Here is a 21533-nt window from a genome sequence, read left to right as displayed (position 1 = left end):
GGATGTATTGCAGCTCAGGTTAATGGATTCCGTGGTCAGCAGAATTACCAAAGAGAGCTCCTAAAGCCACAGAGGTGGTTAGTAGTGTGACAGGTAAACATTAAATCTCTGATGTGGCTATACATTTGAGAAACAGTTGGTTACATAGTTTGCACAGTGTCTATAGCTCTCCTGAACAGCAGAATGTAGTAATTTTTTCCCTCATGTAGTGAGATGTCGCTTTGTTCTCCTCAATATAAATGCTAGTCAGTCACTACTTCTGTCCGTGTCTGTGAAGCTCTGGGTACACTCTCTCACTTTATATCTCTTATTCTAGGTCTCCCTGGTCCTGTGGGACTACCTGGCTTGCCAGGAAAACCTGGAATTTCTCTTCCTTCTGAAATACGTGGGAGACCTGGGGATGCTGGTCATCCAGGAACTGATGGGAGTTCAGGTATGAAGAGAGGCCTCTGAAGGAGAGTGGACTAGCTAAGGGGGGTTCTGTTTCTTTATGTGCTTTCTTTGAAGAGAGGAAATGACTTGGATGAGTACTGTCACTGTGATAACCTGGGTTTTAGATCAGGCATTGAGAATGAGAAGATCTGTTTTCAATTCCTGCTATTGAATCCTGATTTGATTTAGCCTGTTATTAAAGCTCTCTAGTCCGTATTCATTTCACATGTTGTGGTACTGAAGACAGACTCAGGCACTAAGGTAGGTACTTAAGGCCAGCGTAGTATGTCTAAATTTGGATACCAGCTCCATTTTGGACTGTAGTTTCCACAGCTGTAATTATCATCTCTGTGTAAAGTTCAGAAGTATCCTGTGTGAGCTGGGAGGCACCAAAGCTTCATTGCTTCTTAGAGGTACATAAGAAGCACTTGCCGTAGGGTCGACAGCAAGGATAGTTTGACAGATTTGTCATGGTGGCATTGGTACCCATTCAATACCTCACAGCCTTGTCGGAGAGGCTGAGACTCTGCAAGGATTTGAAGCCACTGCTCTCATTCTCCTTGGGAATGTCTTGAGTCACCACACCAGCTACCCAGTGGGGCAAGGGCTATGTTCAAGCCCAGCATCTGAAGCTAAATTACTGTGGTTAAAAGGATTTAAAAGTTTATGAGATCTAAGTGGATATAAGCAGGTGGGGTCTGGTTCTTTTCCTTCGGTAGGAGGACACCCCTGGAAATACAGATACCCAAACAATGACTGTCCTCTAGAAAGGCACGCTGGGGATAGCCCCGGCATTTCCTTTGCCCCAGGAGCAGATTGTGCTACTTACCCCTCTTGTCTCTAGGTCTTCCAGGTCCTCCAGGACCACGAGGGCCCCCTGGCCCAGCTTCTGACCAAGGTGACACAGGCAACCCAGGTTTCCCTGGTGTTCTTGGCTTGCGAGGCACTAAGGGTGATGTGGGACCCACTGGTCCAATTGGACTCCCTGGAGCATCGGGATTCAAAGGTAATTTTGCTTTGAAAGACCTTGAAAGTTTGGTAGTTGTCACCTTGACAGTATGAATGGCTATTGTGTGATTAGTGTGACTGCTTGGAAACATCCTCATTCAGCTGTAAGCACAGCTGAGTTTGTTGTCCAAGTCTTCCCTTTTGGTCTGTGCAGGTTTTACCTACTGATGCCAAAACCAGCAAAGTGAGGCCAGCTCCAGGTGCTCTTCAGTGTGTCCCTAATGATTTTTTTCCCTTTTGTTTTTTTTCTGAGTAGATGATGTCCATATGCAGTGGTGCTGTGCTTGTCGACTATAGTTACCCACTTGCATCTGCTGTCTAGGCAAAGACTGGAGATGCTGTTTCATCCCACCTATCACGTATGCTCAGAGGCATAGTGTGGTGGATTTAGGTCTCCACAAGAGGCTTAAGAGGATTGTAGGAGTTAAGAGATCTTGTTCTGGGCTGAGGCAGGGAGCAGGTTGAACTCTCTTTGGTCTCTGTGAAAGGAGACTAGAGGGCAGCTGCAAACAAGAGCTCTAGTAGCAAGGTTTCAAAGAAACTGCACATCTCAAAAGCCAGGAAAGGATGGACAACCATTGCCAGGTGAAGAACTATATGCTGTCTTTGTAGGCTGGCAGATCCCCATCCCTCTGTGCTGTGCGTAGAGATGGATTCCAAATAGAAAAGTTGTATACTCCCCAAAAACTTTCCCTGGGTTACCCAAGGTAGGGGAATAAAACTTTCAATAAAGTGTTATTATGTAGCAGTGAAAATTCTTATCTTGAGGCTCTGCAGCCATTCTGGACACCAAAATGGGGACAGAGTTCCTTAAGGGTTGTGGTCTTCTCCATCTCAGAGCTGAACTGCTGTTGCCATTGCTGCCATCAGTGTGTTTCTCGGTGCCCCAGCTGTGGATCAGAATCAGGATCTTAGCCCCTGAGGTCTTTAGCTGTGTCTCTTTGCAGGTATAAGAGGTGAGCCTGGCCTTATGGGGATGCCGGGTAAAGATGGGCCTGCGGGGGATCCTGGTTATGCTGGGCTGAAGGGTGAAATGGGACGTCGAGGTGAGTGCTGAAGGATTTGAAAAGCTATATTTTATTGCACGTGGTTCAGGCTGGGGAAAATTTCAGACCTCCCTTAGTAGGCTTGTTTGGGGGACTCAGTTTCTTAGAGATTGAAATACATTAGAAAGAGCTTGACATACCACTTTTTATAAAGATACCCAGTGCTGGTGTACTAAGGCAATCTTAATTTAACATACTACTTCTTTTTGTCGTCATTGTCATCAAAACTGTGAATTTTTTGTGGGGTACTTACACTGTCATTTGCACCGTGTGCAGGTCTCCCTGGTCGACAAGGGGCTCCAGGTATAACCCCACAGCCGGAAGAAGTCACAGCCCCTGCAGGCTTACCTGGTCTGCCAGGAATTGATGGTGTCCCTGGCTTCGATGGAGATCCTGGATTCCAGGGCCCAGCTGGAAAACCAGGTAAAAAGTACACTCCAATCACTGAAACACTGGTCTTCTGCAAGAAAAACGCTACTTTCTCAAATACATTAGGAAGGTTTACAGGTTTTTCTAATAAAGGAAATAACTCCAGCAAAATGCATATGAATATCATATTTTATTGTTATTAGAATGTATTTGATAAATTCTGTTCATGCACTTTTATAGTGTTTTTAATTAGGTTTCCAGAATTAGGTGCAGCAGCCTGTGATGTGGCTGATATGTTACCAGCTTTGGTACTAGCAGGTGGAGGGGCCATGAAAATAATTCACCACTGAGAATTATTTGAATTGTCCATGAAATACTGTAACTGGAGAAGTGCTGGGAACTTCAGCCTGAACCTCTGTGGTTCATATTGTTTGGCAAAGTGACTTTGATGAGTCTTGCACCAGTTGGCTCTCCAAGGCCCAGCAAGTCCCACGATCCCTTTCTCAGCACTGCCATTCAGGCGGGTTTTAAATGTTAGTATTCTCTTCTGTTCATGAAAACTCCTGGAGCGGGAACATCACTTAGCAGTAGTCCTTCCCCCAGGCGGTCTCCTGAATCCCGTCCCAGTGCAGAGAGCTGTGCCAGTGCCTGCCTTCCTCTGCTCAGTTCCTAACGGGAATAAACGTGCAGAGTGTAAAAGGTGAGAGAGCCTTTATCAACAGTGGTCAGGCCATCAGGAGCAGATGCTGCAGAGCAGCGGAAAGAGAGAAGTTCATTGGGAAATTACCCCTATTTATACTGTTTTTAGTGCCTAATCTTTACAAAAGTTGTGCAAATGTACACCCATCTGTTTCCCAGTCACATGTTTCTTTATACTAAATTTAACTTTCCACATTGCTGATCACATGCTATGTATCTAGCTCTGTGCAATTGCGTGGCGCCTTCTGTCTCCTTATACTGTTGTGTTATATTTTAACTAGTAACATCCTGAACACTTATTTTATTGTTGGTTTATCCAATCCATGCCAGACCTTCCTGGTTCAGAGTCGGGACAGTCCTGAATGGATTCTAAAGGTCCATAGGCGGCCACCTCCTCTTACATCCCACTTAATTCTAAGCCTTTATATTTTGAGTACCCTTCACTGCCCTGAGGCTTTTTAAAGATTTGTCAGTCAGATGCTCATCACTGAATATCAGGGGGAGGAGGGGCAAGGTGAATTTAGTTCAAGTCAGTGGCTCTAATTTTACATAATATTTTTACATAATATTTATGCTGAACATTAAGGCCAGTTTTCTGGTTTGAAAAAAGGGTGAAATCAAGCAAAAGAAGTGACTTTTCTTCAGCAAAATTTCAGCAAGGTGGCTCAACTTTCTTCAGCTTACAACAGCTGGACTGTTATACCAGAGGATTTTTGTTTTCAGAGTGTCAGGAACCTCGTGAGACAGAGATGAGTTCACAGACTTCCACAGCCATCAAATTGAAACCTGAGTCTTAGGTCCGATGTGGCTTCAGACTAAAGTCGGTAGCTTATCCCAGATCTCAGTGCTGCATTTTCAGCCTTGTCAAATGTTCAGCTGCACCTCTCGATCTTTTAATGGACAATCAGATCGTGCAGAATTCCTGTGTGGAGTTGGTTGTTTGTCAGCGCAGCTGTTGAAGAGGGAGCTCTCAGCATGGCTGCTGACAACCTATTTCTCTTCAGGAATATGATTGCAGAGTGAAGGCATTAGTATGAGGAAGTAATGATAGTAATAATTGTATTTAATTTCAGGTGCAAAAGGTCTGCCAGGAAGATCTGGTTTGAAAGGACGTGATGGTTTTCCTGGATCACCTGGCATAGTTGGGGATCCAGGACCTTCGGGTGTCCCAGGACCACAAGGATTTGAAGGTATTTTTCTGATTTGGGGAGCACAGATTCGAAAGAAGCCATCAGTAGAATTCTGTTTGCCTACAGGTTCTGCAGAGACCCTCCCCAACACCCAATTACCTTAGGAAGACCAGGGGATGCACACGATCTTGTGTCTTCTAGTAAACTTAATCTTCAGTGAGGAAGATTATGTCACATGTCCTTGTTGTCTATCACTGCTGGTGTTTCCCTAGGTACACTCCTGAACATCTGCTGGTTTTAACGTTTTGTGGGTGTGGGAGTCATCTTAAAGATCTAAACCAGCGAAATGGTATTCACAGAGAACACAGCTGTGAGGGCTGGATGGTAGGGGAAAGGGACAGTGAGAGAGAAAAGGTTTGAATTCTGCCACAGATTTGTTGTACAGCTTTTGGCCTTTCTGTGTCAAAGGAATATCGTCATGAAGAGCACTATAGCAAAAATTAATTTAATAGGTTTTTGGTGGTGCTTTGCGATACTCAGAATTATTGTGCTGTGAGATATGTGCTAATGCATTGGCACCAGAGTTGAGAGAAAGAAAATTAAATGAGGTAGGAAATGGGTGGGTGCTACTGTGAAATGATTGCTTTTGGAACTGGCAAGTCTGATTATTCATGTAAAAAGCATCAATACTTGTGCTCCTTCTTGTGCAAGACTGACATACACACAATGACAGCAATGCCAAAATTGGGTATAGAGCCAGCTGGTGTCCACGCTGCCTGTTAGTAACAGTGACTCCTTTTCTGTCTTCTAGGTGTTGCTGGAAAGCCGGGCTCACTTGGTTTGCCAGGAATGCCTGGTCGGAGCGTGGGCGTTGGATACACGTTAGTGAAGCACAGTCAGTCAGACCAAATCCCACCTTGTCCCATAGGAATGAATAAGCTCTGGGACGGCTACAGCTTACTGTATGTGGAGGGGCAGGAAAAGTCACACAACCAGGATCTTGGTGAGTTGACAGAATTCTCTCAGGCATAAACAACATGGACCAAAATCCCGTTTCAAATGAGCAATCTTCATTGGTACCGCAGGCTGTTGTAGTACAGGTGGTGGAAGTCTGCTTGGCCATAATTTGTGCTGGGTGCAGTGTCACTTGCGCCATCCTCTGCCACTCATGTCTGGTGTGTATGCGTTGGAGCATTTGGCAGATGCGTGATACGACCGCCTCTCTAATTTTTCCAGGTTTTGCTGGCTCATGTTTGCCTCGCTTCAGCACCATGCCTTTTATTTACTGCAACATCAATGAAGTGTGCTACTACGCTAGCCGAAATGACAAGTCCTACTGGCTCTCCACCACTGCTCCCATCCCCATGATGCCAGTGGACAGCGTTCAGATCCCACAGTACATCAGTCGTTGCTCAGTATGTGAAGCACCTTCCCAGGCTGTGGCTGTGCACAGCCAGGACATCACCATCCCACAGTGTCCCCTTGGCTGGCGCAGCCTGTGGATAGGATACTCCTTCCTGATGGTAAGGACACTATTGCTAATGCAAAGGCAGCTTTAAACATTTCTAGAGCTCCTCTTTGATCAGGTGACTGAGACAATGTTCTGTGACTTGCTTACAGGAAACCAGAGCCCTGTAGCTTCTTGCCCTCGTGCGTTTATTCGTTATCAGCCAGTCTGCTGTAGGCTCTGAGTTTGTTCCTGTTTCGCTCTCCACCTCACCTGTACTGCTCAAATTCAGTAGTAACATCGACGCAGTAGTTCTGTATTGCCACACATAGTCTTTGTTCTTCAAACCTTTAAATGTGGAAACGCTAATTGGCTACAGTATTGTCTTAATCCCCTCTCTCAGTAGAAAAAATAGAACATTTTCCATAGCACTCGCATAGAAGCTAATTAGTGTAAGACTGTTAGAAAAGTATGAAGTCAGCATTATAGTTTCCCAGCTTGCAAGTGAAGATCTGGTTTTCCATTATACCAGGTCTGTATATTCAGCCTAAGTACATTTGTTTGCTTCTTCACCTCTAGCCCTGACTCAAAAGACAGATAGACATAGCCAAGGTATAATTTTGGTTGCCTGTTAAACTCCTTTAACAATGGAACTGGAGGACTCCGCTGTTTACCTCCCATTCTGTTCCTTTGAACTCATTTAAATTGGCATCTTTATTTCAGCACACTGCGGCTGGTGCAGAAGGTGGAGGTCAGTCCCTGGTCTCACCTGGTTCTTGCCTGGAGGATTTCCGTGCTACTCCATTCATTGAATGCAACGGTGCTCGGGGAACGTGCCATTATTTTGCGAACAAATACAGCTTCTGGCTGACGACTGTTGAACAGTCGCAGCAGTTTGTCAGTGCTCCTCCCTCAGAAACTCTGAAAGCGGGACAGCTTCGGACAAGGGTCAGCCGTTGCCAAGTGTGCATGAAGAACTTGTAGTTAACAAAAATGCAATAACATTACCAGTCTTTCTTACCTAAGAGTAGACATCACTGATGTGCAAAGGATAAATTCATAAACCTGTTTTGTGCGTGGATGGGTGAATCAAGACAGCCAGAATTCTACAAAAATCAAGTGTCAAGTCCAGGAGTTTGACTGCACACAGAGGAGAAAAACACCAGTGCTCCGAAACCTCTTTTTTTTTATGGAACATGGTGCTATGCTTTTACTTCAGTGGTTTTTTTTTTCCCTCATTTATGGCTACCTCAGAAAGTCTCTGCGAGTGCCTTATTCAGAGCGAAGAGTAACTGATGTTTCCCATTACACCACTCCTCTGTCCCAGGCACGTGCCAGTCGCCAACAAGAGAGACTTTTCAACAGTTTTGCTTTATTAGTGTCTTTGCAAACAGTATTTGGTCTAGTGTAAGGGAATGAAGAGTCATTCTTCTATGAAATACAGAATAGACTCAGAAACACTAAGCATTAATGGCTGATAACGGACTTCCTTAGGAAGACTCAAAGATTAATTTGTTTTGCTTTGCTTATTAAACAGATGGAATGTGCTTTCCTCCAGTGACAGGTAATCAATTCTAATCAACTCTCATCCACAGTTGACTTTAAAGAGCCACCCCAGTGAAAAATGCAAATATTGATGTGAAGATGAATCCAAAACACCTCTAGCATTTTTCGTAGCTTTCTATTGAAACATATTCCAGGTAAAATGTTTATTTCCAGGTCTGTGCTTATCTTCTTGCAGTCAAATGATGTGCAGCCACCAGAAATATTTCATTGCTATGAACATACATTTCCTTTCTGAGGTAGCCGTGGCACACTTGTTTTGTAGTTATTCGAGCTGTGTGTATTTGAAAAGTAGAGGCTTTGCTAGCTAGCACGCAAGCTTACGCAAACACAGGAGTAAGTGATTATGGGATGTACATTTGTTACTTCTACAGGCACTACGTGTTGTATACTTCTTCCTCTGGGCTTTATCTGTTAGTTTAAAAAATTGTATTTCTAGTGTATGCACTGTTAGTTAGTCACACTTTCCTTCAGGGCATAATTAAAGAGAAGTGCCACTGATTGTATTATCCTTGTATATTTTGGGGGACAGCCATGAAAAAAGTATGCTAATATATATATATATAAAAAAAATATGAATTCATTTAGTTGGGCTAAAGTAATTATCATCAGCCTCTCTAGAGTGAAGCATAGGCAATCCTTATATATTGACATTCCGGGATATTTGAAAGAAGTGCCTTGCAAATACACTATCACCTCGGCTTAAAAATCTTGAAGACAAAATTGTTCAGAAAATTATTATTAATACAAGACTGGGACATTATTTTAAAGTATTATTTCTTCACTAGGGTCTCGGGCTCTAGCTCTATCCAGCAAAGTACTTAACATGATTACTCTTAAGCAGATAATATTTTTGCCTTCCGTGATTATTTACATGCGTAATATAATACCGTCTTCCTAGATTGGGGTCAGAGAGTTCTGCACGTTCTAGAGTTGAACCACCCTGGAGATGAGCAGGGGATTCGCAAAGAACAATTTAGTCTTTCATTTAGCTTATTCCTAATTGTGACAGATCAGCAACTGCTTTGCATGCATTTTGCAAATATCTTTTAAGGCATTTTAACACTCCTGAGTGGCAATCCTTTTATGCAGAATACCCAAGCTACTTCTTAGCTGTCCCAGCACAGACAGATCACATTGTATTAACATCTTGGGTTATGCAAATACAACTTTAAAACACTGTGCGCACCCAGGGAAGCTCACTACTTTTTGAAAATTCGTGCGAATAGCTGGCAAACCACAACAAATTTTTCAGCCATTGGGCTCCCACAGTGCTATAAAAAAGAATGTCAATCGGGTATTGCATCTACAGGGACATGGTTTTGGTTTCGAACATGGACACATGCAAATACACTTATTTTTTTTTCCCGGATCAGCACCTTACGCATTGTAAGCACCGCTACCTTTAGGGAACTGCTGCTCTTGCAATAACCTGGCGCCACTGCTCTCACTGCCCAGACTTCCACCCAGTTCAACAAGCCCAGCCTGTTCCCGCGCAAGCCGTTCCCTGTCAGGTGCGCGTGGAGGGAATTCCAGTTACTGCTGTTCTTCCATCAGCCCCGCTTTCATAAATCTGTTTACCCCACACACACCCCCCAAATACTTCCCCCAGAGGTCTGCAGGGCTGAGACATCTCTGAAGAGCATTGACATAACAGCTAAGAGCTACCTGGGGAATACGTATGTTGTACTCCACTGACTGATTTTTATTATTTAAATTATTTTTATTTTCCAACTTAGGGGCTTCCTTTTTTTTTTTTTTTTTGGCAGTTACTGCTTGAGACTGAGCATTTCAGAGCAAGGGCTTCATTTTCATTTTTGCCTGTGGGGAGGAGAGGGCTACAATTGCTGTTACACAAACAGTAAGTTCATGTATTAATTAAGAAGTAATGCTTTGTTTTTAAGAAAAACATACAGCTAATCCACGGAGAGGGGAAGAAAATGATATTTTTTTCTAAGTGTATAGTTTCCTAACTGTGCTTAATAAACACTGAAGGCAAACAAGATGAAATATGATCTGGTTAACTATTTTCTTGGAAATCACACTGGCCCTGATGAAGAAGTGCAAGTGAGAGGAGACGGCATTCGGTATTTCTCTATGTTGTCGTTTATTGGTGAAGATGAGACTGTGCGATTCATGTCCATTACACTATCATGACAAAATGACCATAATGGGGACTGTCTGATAGTAAAAAGGAACTTTATAATGGATTAAAAGATCTTTGCCTTGAATTATTCTGAGCTGTTTTTCTTATGGCTGCTAGAGAGATGCTCTGCCATAGAAATAAAACTGCACAGGCTGTTCTGATAAACCTGTAGAATTAAGGCACTTTTACCAAAACAGACTTCAAAAGGCAACAAGTCAAAAAACAACAATTACGTAATTTGCATATGCCTATATATTAAGTTTTAAGATAACCTGGTTTATATTTAGTTCACACAAACAAATTAACAAAATATAGCAGCATACAACCTATGAAAAGCTTAAGAAATTTATTAGATGCACAGATAAAGTGCTGTAACAGAGAAACTTGTGTAAATCTTTTTTTAAAATAAATAAGGTACAGTTAAACCAGCTTTGACTCATTTTAGCTCCGAAAGAAAAGTCAGCCTAAATTTTAATGATTTGAAATTTAAGGTAAAGGTGAAATAGATCATAACTATAACAGTGGTTGTGATCTATATCAACTGTCCGCGTCTCCTGTTCCTCTTGAGGTTTCCCAGAAACAGGAAGGCTGTTGCAAAACGTATACATTAGACATAGTTCCTTTTACAGAAACATTTTTGTAATAAAGTGTGGTTGCTCAAATACATGTTAAAATATTTAACAAGGAAACGATTTTCTTCTGATCCAGTCGATCTTTTAAACAAGACAATGTATTTTTTCTATGATGCAGCCCACAGGAGGGAACAGAAGTAAACATCCTCCTTAACTGAAGACTGTTTCGCTTTAAGAACTAAACTATTGCATTATATGAGAGCAAGAAATATCCATTTCGTGTCATCCCTTTCTCCAAACATACAGCCCAGTGATATACTTATTTTTGCCTTAATCTCAAAGGTCCGTTTGTCTTCAGGAAAGACACACATTAAAAAGAGGTTCCCTTTAAGGGTCTTATAAGAAGATCTTTTACTGCCTTTCCAGCCGGGGAAGCGCTTTGACAGCGGGAACTGTCACTGCTGGAGTTTTGGATGCTACCAGGTTTTTGTGCTCTGCTATCTGTAATTTCAGGCACTTTGGGGCTAACATGGCTGTGTGATTTAAGTCAATGCAATAATATTAGCAATACGTTCAATACTCAGAAGAGTCACCACAGCTTCCTTCATACACTCAGGATTTCAAATTCTTCCTCCAATTCAAATAGCTTGTCAGTAGATTCGATGAGTTCTGCAAAAAAAATAAAAAAAAAACACATTTAGAATCTAAAGACTTGCCCAATTTTGTTTACTTAAAAAAACCAAACGAAAACCAAACAACCAACCCCAAAACACCCAAACACTTTTCTGGAATGTGTCCTTCAAAGTATTTTGTAAGATTAAAAAAAATAAAAGCTGTGCTAGCAACTGTATGTGGCCTGTTTGGATAACTGTCTGACATTCCGTAAGAATAAAGCATTTAACCATGTGGCGATTGCTTGACACTTAGGAAAGCATAATTATTCCACCTGTGATTATTCTTGTTTGCTAACGAGGAACACTCTGCTGCACAACAGCACTTTCAGTGGGTACTGCACCTGCTCCGGTAGTTGTCACTTCTGGCTTGGTGGGAGGTATGAAAGGAGGCCAGTGGGGGGGATGCTTCTGGACCAGCTCAAACATCCGCAGACTCTGTTGCTTTAGAATCTCCTGAGGACGCAATACTTTCATTTTAAAAGATGGCTAAAAAAATGTCTGCTTAATTAAAAACATTTTTAATTATGTACATCTATCAAAAAACAAAGGCTTTATGCAAACACAGAATGAAAACCTGTTATTTCAGGTACCCACCATTATGAATCACTGCTTCACAGAGCTCTGTAATATTTTCCTAGTTGAAAACACACCTGGAAGAGAAATCCCTTGAACTGTCCTACAAGTTATCAGTGTTTTATAATTAGCTTTGATATCCATACACCTATAATTTTGTTTACATGTAGCAAACAGACAGCAAGAATGTACAGTATTTTCTGCCTTTTAAAAGAAAATTACTTGCATGAACCTCTCTGTGTTCAAGTTTTCTGTTGATCGATGGGAACAAAAGGCTGATCTATCAGCTCCAAAACCCCAGCAGATTTTGAAGGACAGGTTTTGATCAGGAGAAACAAGTTATTATTGAAGTCAAATTCCACTCCTTCGATGAGGTAAACGACATCCTGCATTTCGGGTATTTACAAACTGCTTTCCTTAGCTTTTTTTTTTTTAATAAACGCCTTTAGAGGTTGATGTTACTTCTGTTGCTTTGTGTACCAACTGCATGCAGAAGCATCCTAAAGTCCTTCTCCTGTGGCAGCAAGCACCTTTTGTGTGTCCTGCAGCTCAGCAGGAGCTGGAGGGATCCATCATTTACAGAACCAGATCTTCTGTGGTACCAGGGACTAACAGTTGTAATTAGAACATGTATTATGACATATATAAAAAAGGATCAGGAAGCAAATAAATAAATAAATTGCTACAACATGGCAGTTCAAACTTACTTTTAACATTTATTTCTCAGTAAATGACTAAGTTTCATCCAGTAACATAGTAGTGCTAAAAGAAGAAAAACTTTTAAAGCATATATATTTACACTCGTTTCCAAGTGTTCATGGTTGTCAAAATGCTGAACAAACTCCAATTAGCCATTCAGTAGGACTGGCTTACCCTGATGCACTAATGCATTCTCCTCTATGGCTCATTTAATTTGTATGCAGAGAAAGCTGTAATGGGAATTTCCATTTAAAAAAAACCCAACCAACAAACTATGCATTATTTCATACAGAGCAAATAAAGATAGTACTATTACCTTTTGTACAAGACTACACCAGTTATCAAAATCACATTCTTCTTTGCAAAAGAAGCCCTAGGGAAAAAATACATATAGCCATAGTATTAAATAATAACAACATGTCAATGTGTGAAGGAGGCTGTGGTATCTATATGCATTGTTTAAAGCTTTAGAAACATATGTCTCAAGTGACAATCACCCATAGCCCAACCAAAGGATACTGGCATGGGATCACATTTAATTTCTTCAACTACCACCTTTTGACGTATACTGGATGACTTCTACAAGTAATTCCATTTAAAGATTTGTAAATTATGATGTAAAATAAGTTAAACTTAAGGAACTTGTCCAGAGCGACCAGGCATATGTGGTAGTGATGGAATAAAATAAGGAAACGGTTCCTTGCTTTGACCTTCTTGCAAAAGGTAAATGCTGCTCAGTACAGAAAATGAATGAGCTCCCCAGGGTACAACCAGCCAGTTCCCTGCTTGACCCAAGATTAACGTATCCCATGCAGTTAATACATAAACGGCCACCTGTTGAATTTTAGATGGTAGAAGACTGCCCTGTGATCTTGATTCTGCTCAAGAAAATGCATTGCTGCCCTTATCAATATACAGAGATATTACTCAGAAATAACGTATAGACATCTATTATTTCCTAACACCTACTAAAGCTACTGAAGGGTCCAAATTCATGATCTTCATTCTGTGTGGGGCTTGCTGGCAGTGGAAGCTCTGGTCATCAACTGTGCCATTTTCTTCCCAATCTACAAAACTCTGAGTGGTGTGAGGGTCCAAATAGATCAACTCATTGCCTGTATGGGTAAAATTCATATGTTGATAAGAAGCAACAGACTTTAATAAGCACTTACTCCATCCAGACTCGTAAACCAGAAGTTAGATTATCATCATAGTCAATATCTAGACTTTCTAGCCAGGGACTCTTCAAGAGAATCAGAAAGTTGGACACCATTGTTTCCCACAGAGTATTTAGTATAGTTTTCTATTACTGTGGATTTTTTGGTTGGTTTGTTCTACCTTTGTCACATACTTGCCTTTTTCTATGTGAGGTCCAGTACATTTTTTAAAAATGTCAACTGTTATAATCCCTAACATTCCACAGATCAAAAAGTACAGGATGACCACAAATGCAATCCGTAATCCCATTAGGCATTCATTCAGAAATTGGAACAAAGAAATCTGACTAAACCAGTTCAGGTTTTACAAAAGCAGTAGTGCCATTTGACACTTTTCGACGTCCATCAGTGGTTCTTAGTGTGCTGTTCTTGCTTATACCATTACTTATTTTTATGTCAAGCTTTGCTGCTACTTTTCTGTTCCTGTAAGGATGGTATCACACTGTTCCTGAAGTATTTGAGGTATGTTTCTTCGTTTCTTCTATTCTCATCCCTAAACTTCTTACTATTTCCCCTTCCAAAATAACCCCAAACCAACCTCTCTTTAGATCATACACATATTTGGAATAAGTTTCTTTATCCTTACCTAAAAATCCTATGAAATAATAGGCATTATTTGGTTTCCCTCCTAACGCTCCCAAAGACTGTGGCATCTTAAAGCATTCCTAGGAGTTCAAAGGGAGAAAACCGAAATTGTAGTTGATTTGTTCGGTGATGTAACAGAACTCATTTCACAATAACAACCAATTCACTGAAAAAAAACTTACTTTAAACGCATCGATATACACTGGATTGATGTGATTTATCCCTAGCCGTAGAGGTATAATAAGCAAGAGGGGCTTCCAGCCTGTGCAGAATCCTGCTGCGTTCTTATTTCGGCTGAGAGCACTTCTGTGCACGTGTGCGCTGCTGTGGGCCGCGCTGCTGCTCTGGGGAGGGGACCAGCACATTTTCTCTGTGGGAATAAAACCAGAAATCAATGAACGCACAAAGGAACACAGAGCAGATCTTCCTCTCAGTCATCATTTAAGCTACTTTGGCAGACGTCTTTCTAGAGCTCTTGTTTTAAGACAAAAGGACCAGGTCATGGAAATGGTAACTATTTAGTAGGAGTAATTCTAGCAGACGTAGTATGTGCTGGCACATTAGTGAGACATGATGTAAAAGGCTGGGGATGAAAACTTAAGATGAAAGTTACGTTTACTGCTAGCTTTATTAATACTGTCAAGCTTTGCCCAGAAAATGAAATGGCAGATACGACAGCATTAGAAACTCTTCAGGGAACTCTTCACTTCCAGTGATGTGAACACAAAATAAGCTATGGCTACGTACCACTTGTAAGCCCACCTTTATTAGAACTGAAAATTAAGCCTGGCCTGTTTCTTTAGGATCTGCCCCTGGTTTCTCTTTTGCCTGACAAAAACACATCTCTCTGGCAAACTCTGTATTAAAAACAATTCTCTGTATTTCTACATACTGCAACCGCATTCCATTTCTGGGGTAGGACTTTAGATAGCACAGCCCAAACTCCATCTTCTCCCAAACTGCATGGTATGTAAATGAGCCACCAAAAAGGCCAACGCCGTTCTGTGCTAGCTTTAGTTTTGGACACCCAAAACCTGAGTTTGCATTTCCTTTATTCCTTTTTTTACCCTGGGAACAAGTAGGGATGGCCCAAAACAAGTAGGGATGGCCCAAAACTATTTTGTTCATACTTAGATGCATTCAGGAAAGTGGAATCAAATCAAAAACTGTAACCAAAGAACTGATGTTTCACTTACTGATGTCTTCAATGACCACTGTATTGTCCATAGATACATAAACTGCTAATGAATTCCATTCATCAAATAAAGCAAGCTTCCTAGAAAACATTAAGGTCATAATTAATATAAACTAGGAGGACCAGGAGAGTAGCTTTCTCCATGTAATAAAAAGATAGCTTTGAATATTCAATGCTTAATATGTTTAGAAAAATAAATACTGAGTGGTACCAGGAAAAGCACACACACTGTTCCAGGGGAAAGCTGCTTTGCCCTTTGGCCAAATGCAGTGATAGTAAGAGCTCAACCACCTAATTAAGTTTATTATTTTTTATTGCACTTAAGAGCCTCTGCAGTGGGATCCTCCCCATTCTGCTTGGCATTGTCTCGAGAAGAAAAAAAATTCCTGTGCCAGTTTTGCACATTACTTTTTGCTTAAGAAGTTCCACTAAATTCAGTGGAACTATTTCTGTGCACATGTGGACAGCAGACTCGGGGCATTAAAAGCTAGATCAGATAAAGGTGTTCAGCACCCAAAAGTTAGAAGGGAGACATCACGGCACACAGGTTTCTGTCCGCTTGTGTGAATCCAAAACTCTGGGGAAGGGAGCTACGCTCTTAAGATGCACAGGCAGAGTCAGCTGTCTAAAATAAGCGAGAAAAACCTGTATGTGAGCACTAAGCCATGAAGAATTGGTAAGTGAAAAGGGCTGGAGGCCGAGGCACGCTTTAGCTCCTCTCTCCAGAATGCGTGTCTGTCCCAGGGCTGCAAAGAACTGCTGCTGACTCTTGGACCTGCAGTCTAACCTCCACTTGAGATTTGGCACCTCCGCCTATCCCTCACAAAGAGAGCAAAGTCACCTCTTTCACGTGTGGCTTCTAGACTAGGAGGAGCTGCCCGTGTTTTACACGGCAGCCTTCGGGCAGAACTGCAGCTCAGACAGTGAGGAGTTGCGCTTTGGTTCCCTCCTTGGCCTGGATGACTTCACTCTGATGTCCCACACCACCACTCCAAACTGCACGGGGGCACTCGTGACCTGTCAAAGCTGTGCCGCTTTGTGGAAAGGAATTCCTATCTCCGGTGGTTAGTGGTTAGGGCAAGTAGATACCATAGCAGGAGAGACCTTTCTGCAGGTCTTCCCCCAGCTCTTGGTATATTAAAATTTAAAACTTGCCCAATCCCAACTCAGTACCTGCCCACCAGGCTACAGCATCACGGTCCGCGCGGTACTTGCAAACACATGGCATATCTACTCCTGATTCTGAGAGCGAGGGAGACCAGCCTTTAACGCCGCGTCTTGGGCCACATCTCAGCTGCCCCGGGGGAGTACATTCTGAGTGAGCCAGTGCAACTGGACTTACTTCAGTACTTGAGCAACTGTATTTGGTCCAAACCATTCTCCGATTGATTTCCCCTCTCCAACACCCATCTGCGCGGCCACATGAGGGGAAAAAAAAAAAAAAAAAAAAAAAGACCACACAGAGTCTGGTCACAATGCATGTTAAATAGCATGACCTGCTAATATTTGACATATATTCTAGAGAAACTGCAAACTGTATTTGGCAACAACAATTGTTTTCTCAATCTATGCTCTTTTCAAATCTTAATGACTGCTAGGTCCTTTACAAAAAGTTTCTAAACTGTAATGAGAATTAAAAATATTAGTGTCCATTATTGCAAATTACAGTAATACGCTTTGTGACTGTCTGTTTTAATACTATCAACTCTGGTACCCAAGGCTTGCACACTTCATCAAGAGCTAGATTCTAGTATACAGATTTATTTAGGTCTTAGTGAATAACATTTCTGAATTATTATAATTTGTACCCATTTGCATGCATTTCTATCTATATATAAACATATACATCGTCTTCATAATCGCCTTTTTAAAATTTTGAATTAACATATTTCAAATTAGAAAGTTTCAACACAGTGGGAATTTCAGTGGAATAATAAAAAAAAAAGTTGATGTGTATTCTTACCCATTTGGTGGATGGAATAACAGCAATCTTTTCTATCTAGAAAGCACCGTAAGATTCTATGATATTCTTCTGGTTGTTTTTTGTGTTTTTCCCATTGCCAATCTTACAGGAAAAAAAAGTTATACAGATTAAAAAATAATGTTTCCAACATCCCAATCAAATTTCTAGATAGTAGAAAGCCATACAATGAGATGTTAAAAGACTAATGTACAATTCATCTCTTATATTTACATTTCGTTTAGAATTCCTAGAAGTCACAGCTTGTCATTTACTATCACGCTGCCCTTTATCATCACAAGCCAGATTGTGAAAACTGGGAAAATAAAATTAAAACATCAACTGCAAACATATTCTGAGCCATCACTGCTGAGAGTTGATAGCTCTTGCTCTAGGTGAGCTTCCAACATTGTTTAAAACTATACACTCTCTTTAGACTTTGTTAGATTTGTAAGTATGTATCAGATAATGACATAAGATCTGTAAAGCAAAGTCCAAAGGCAGCGCTGGCCCTCTCCCACAGCGAGATCCAAAACCCAGCTTTGCCATGTATGCTCTTGCTTCTAACATCAGTAACCTCCCACTTACTGACAGAGAAGCGCATACGTGGGGCGGATACTATGAAGTAGCCAGATACTACGAGTTCATATTCTAGTTTTTCTCAGGGAATTTGTTTGTTTGCCTACTCCTTCAGTTAAATCTTTGCACCTCCGTTCTGTGGGTTCAGTTGTTCAAGTGGATAAATCCTTCTGTGGAATCAGTCATTAAAGTAGATAAACCCACAAAGCACCAGAGACACCACCGCACACCGGTATAAGGGTTACAGACTTATCCGTGACCGTTCAATTGACACAGCAGCTACACGCAGACCAGACCTGCGATACTTACCTGTGATCCTGGGATGTGAGGTGTTGACACAGGCTTAAGAACTTGCACTAATGGGTTCTGCTGTGGGGTTTGGACCTCAGGCGGGTGACGGGTGAGTGGTCTGTGCAGTACTTTGTATGATGTCTATCACTATGTCACTATTCCCACAGTCACTGTGTGGGAACATTTGATGGCTATGTAAGCAATGAAGAGAAGGGTAAGAACTCAGACCCATGGCGGCAGGTTTTCCCTCGGCCTCCACTTGGGTATTCCTCAAAAAAAGATTTATAAAGTAACAACCATGGGATTCCCTATTTGTCCTCCCTCTATTTCTATTTCTCTGCTTAAGGCCAGCATGATTTCCCCCTGTGAGACAAGAATAATTCACTAGTAACTTCTACAAGGGCCTCAAAGAAAGCTTCGCTAATAAATTCAGGTTTTGTGCTTTTACGCAAAACTAAAACAAAAAAGAAACGGTCTCCAAACAACACAAAAATTCACTCAGCAACCATACTCGCCTCTTCCCAAGTGTCTGCAGATCAGCGCTTGTGCCAGCATCATCTGCCCACATCGCAGCATACAGCCCCAGCCAGCATCGGACGAAGGACCGGTGCCTCCTATGAGAAAAGTTCGTTACGATCATATGGGCCTTAAATTGAGCGCAGCACCAGAGAGAAAATGTCAGTATTAAAATCCATCCTGTGGATAAAAGACACTGAGCAAGACCTTTTCTTTTTGTATTGCTGGTCTAACTGTACTGCTTGCTCTACGAACATGAAGACCTGAGTATATGCAGGTACAAGTAAACACAGTATTCAATAGCTTTAACATTTTCTTTGCATAAACATTTAAAATGATGCTCAAAATGTTCTAACACAGTAAAAAAATCATTTTTCAGTCCATAATAACACGACTAATTCTGCTATCTAATTTATAACGAGGCAGCTGGGCTGCTGCATACTCACCAATAGGTGAAAACTTTCTTCTATACGTAAACCAGAGACGAGCACTTATATCCAACAATAACTTAGATTTGTCTGGAATATTTTTAAGAGGAAAGAAATTATTAAAACAAACTTTTAAAACTGAAAAATTCTAATTTTCCCTGTATAGTAAATATAGAGAGTGCCTGGAAGACTCCCGTTAGCTTTTACTTATGAGACCCTTAATATTTAAAACATTTTTAGCTGTTTAAACACGGAGAGCTTTTATAGACTGCTCATTAAAGTTAGCTTATTAAGGATGAAATAATTATTAGCTAATGAAGTTTTACAAGGTGTTTGGAAGGACTATGCCCAGCTTGAATGAAACATTTGTGGAGAACTATGTCCTCAGGACAGAGCTGGTAAAGCAAGTTAAGAAAGGTGAAGAATTTCTACATGCAAACCAACATGGAATTATGCATCACCTCCGAACAGTCATTTTAAGAAAAGGTTAATGATATTAAATGTAATTAAATCTCTCTCTCTCTTTTTTTTTTTATTTAAAAAAAAATACATGCGGTTACAGAATTCTCCCAAAGGCTCTGAAGAATTCTTAAGAACCCTACTTGCTGCATTTTCTCTGAGTCGTAGCTCGGACTGACCGGCCTTTTCAAGGGATCCCTCAGCCGACCCAGGCTGTAGGCGGTACCCTCGGCTATCCTGCACACCACACCTGCACTGACGGCACTGCCTCTGACACGTAACACAGGAGGATGCCCTTGTCTTCTCCCCAAGGAGCAAAACTCATTTCTGAAATCTTGTTTTTATACGATATACAAATGCATCGCTCTGCTATGACTTTTAGGTCATGTATTTATTTTCATCATAATACAGTACGTGCCCTAGGTTAATTTTATTATTATTATTGTTACTATTCTTATTATTCTTTCGAAATACCATTTTAGTTGCAAATAACAAGATGCAGACAGCATCCCTCAAGGGAAAGTAACATTAGTAATACTGAACATTCCCCAAAAGTTACTTATTTACCTATTTCTGAGGCATTTGATGTTGAGAAGTGACCAGCCTCATACCTGACTAGCCTTTGCTACAAGTACGATCTCTCTGCATGAATTAGGGTAGAAAGTACATCGGTAAACTTCTGGTTTCATTTTAGGATGAATACCGTTGCTTATAGTTGGTTTCTCAATGATGGAGAAAAATAAACTTCCCTCACAAGATATTTAGAGAACGTAAGGAAATCAGGAGCTGCTGCTGCATGTGAATCCATGAATGCTCTGCAGATTTTAGAGATGAATTTTCATTCTAAAGATACCTGTGTTTAGGTGGTGTTGCCTTCCTAAAATCCACACCGGTTCATCAGTTTCTGGAAATTCTTCTAAGTAGTCTGACAAAATAGTGATCTGGTTTTCATACCTAGATAAAACTGAACAGGAATACACAAAATTCAAACTCCATTTTGTCCCTTTGTTCTTTTACACACAACTTTGAGTTCTTAGACTGAACTAGTTGTAGCTAATCTTTGCAGTCTTTGGGTCTTCCACGTTTACTCTTTTCCTTTAACAAGCTGTTCTGACGCTGAAATAGCCAAGGTCTTGGCTGGATTTTATTTTGCTCCTCGGCGAGTGCCGAGAGAATAACACGGCTGGCACCTTGACCAAAAGCAATCTGACTGAAGGGACAGGGGAAGTTCAGGATGGCTGCGGCGAGCTTTGGTTCAAGGAGATGAGGAATGGGAAAAACAATTTAGGCATCACAGCATGTGTGCCCATGCTCGATCTGAAACGCACAAATACTGCCACTCAGAGCGATTATGCCCTTGTGCTTAATGGGAAGCATGTGAAAAGTGTTAGCAAGACGGGGTTTTGCTTTCCTAACTGGAGATTTGAAACACTTCAAATAAAACATGTATTAACGTTATTATTCAACGCTAGACCTATTTACTGTAAAATAACAAATTAGTACTATTTAAAGAAGACCGTTCAATCAATTTGTAGATAAAGCAGGGTTTCTTGGAAGAGGAAAACAGGTCTTCACGCGTAAAAATGAATGTAAAATCATTTCTTTTACATACCAATCATAAGGAATATACTGCTAAAAAAACCAGAGGTTAAAAGTGAAAGCAAATACAATTATATTTTACTCCTCAAGTAAGTACACGTACATACAGTATAAAGAATGAATAAGCATCAGGGAAATACCACAAAAAAAGTCAAACCATACGGAACCGCAATCAGAAGTGCAATGGAGCTACAGCACCCACCCCCAGGGCCGCCCAGCACCGGAGAGGCACCTCCGCTCCGTGTCAGCGCGGGCGGTAGAAAACACCTTCAACTTCTTCCCCGAGACGGTGCAGAGAGCGAAAGAACCTCTCCCGCTGCGCTCGGCCCTCCCCGCCAGAAAACTC

The 21533-nt window shown here is 41.3% G+C and overlaps 2 protein-coding genes across 2 annotated transcripts in view; one reads left to right on the top strand and one right to left on the bottom strand.

Moving 5' to 3' along the window:
• The window catches only part of COL4A6 (collagen, type IV, alpha 6), a 133024-nt gene extending 125718 nt beyond the window's left edge, over positions 1-7306 (top strand). The window contains exons 39-46 of the mRNA XM_009889351.1: positions 317-433; positions 1277-1438; positions 2388-2486; positions 2763-2909; positions 4628-4744; positions 5496-5687; positions 5921-6207; positions 6855-7306. Coding sequence (XP_009887653.1) covers positions 317-433; positions 1277-1438; positions 2388-2486; positions 2763-2909; positions 4628-4744; positions 5496-5687; positions 5921-6207; positions 6855-7115 — 1382 coding nt within the window. The 3' untranslated portion in view covers positions 7116-7306. The remainder of the gene's footprint in view (positions 1-316; positions 434-1276; positions 1439-2387; positions 2487-2762; positions 2910-4627; positions 4745-5495; positions 5688-5920; positions 6208-6854) is intronic.
• Positions 7307-10169: 2863 nt separating this feature from the next.
• On the bottom strand, positions 10170-21207 carry ATG4A (autophagy related 4A, cysteine peptidase). Its single transcript, XM_009889350.1, has 13 exons — positions 21201-21207; positions 20442-20552; positions 19148-19219; positions 18701-18799; positions 17320-17420; positions 16698-16771; positions 15357-15436; positions 14343-14530; positions 14162-14240; positions 13328-13473; positions 12675-12731; positions 11428-11539; positions 10170-11081 (listed from the first exon to the last, which is right to left on the bottom strand). The coding sequence occupies exons 1-13, from the start codon at positions 21205-21207 to the stop codon at positions 11017-11019; spliced, it is 1191 nt and encodes a 396-aa protein (XP_009887652.1). The 3' UTR covers positions 10170-11016.
• Positions 21208-21533: the final 326 nt, after the last annotated feature.

Source organism: Charadrius vociferus, unplaced genomic scaffold (genome assembly GCF_000708025.1).
Source record: "Charadrius vociferus isolate BGI_N301 unplaced genomic scaffold, ASM70802v2 scaffold7, whole genome shotgun sequence".
Taxonomy (NCBI): domain Eukaryota; kingdom Metazoa; phylum Chordata; class Aves; order Charadriiformes; family Charadriidae; genus Charadrius; species Charadrius vociferus.
The sequence above is the reverse complement of the archived record's forward strand: the minus strand, read 5'-3'. Positions and strand labels throughout refer to the sequence as shown.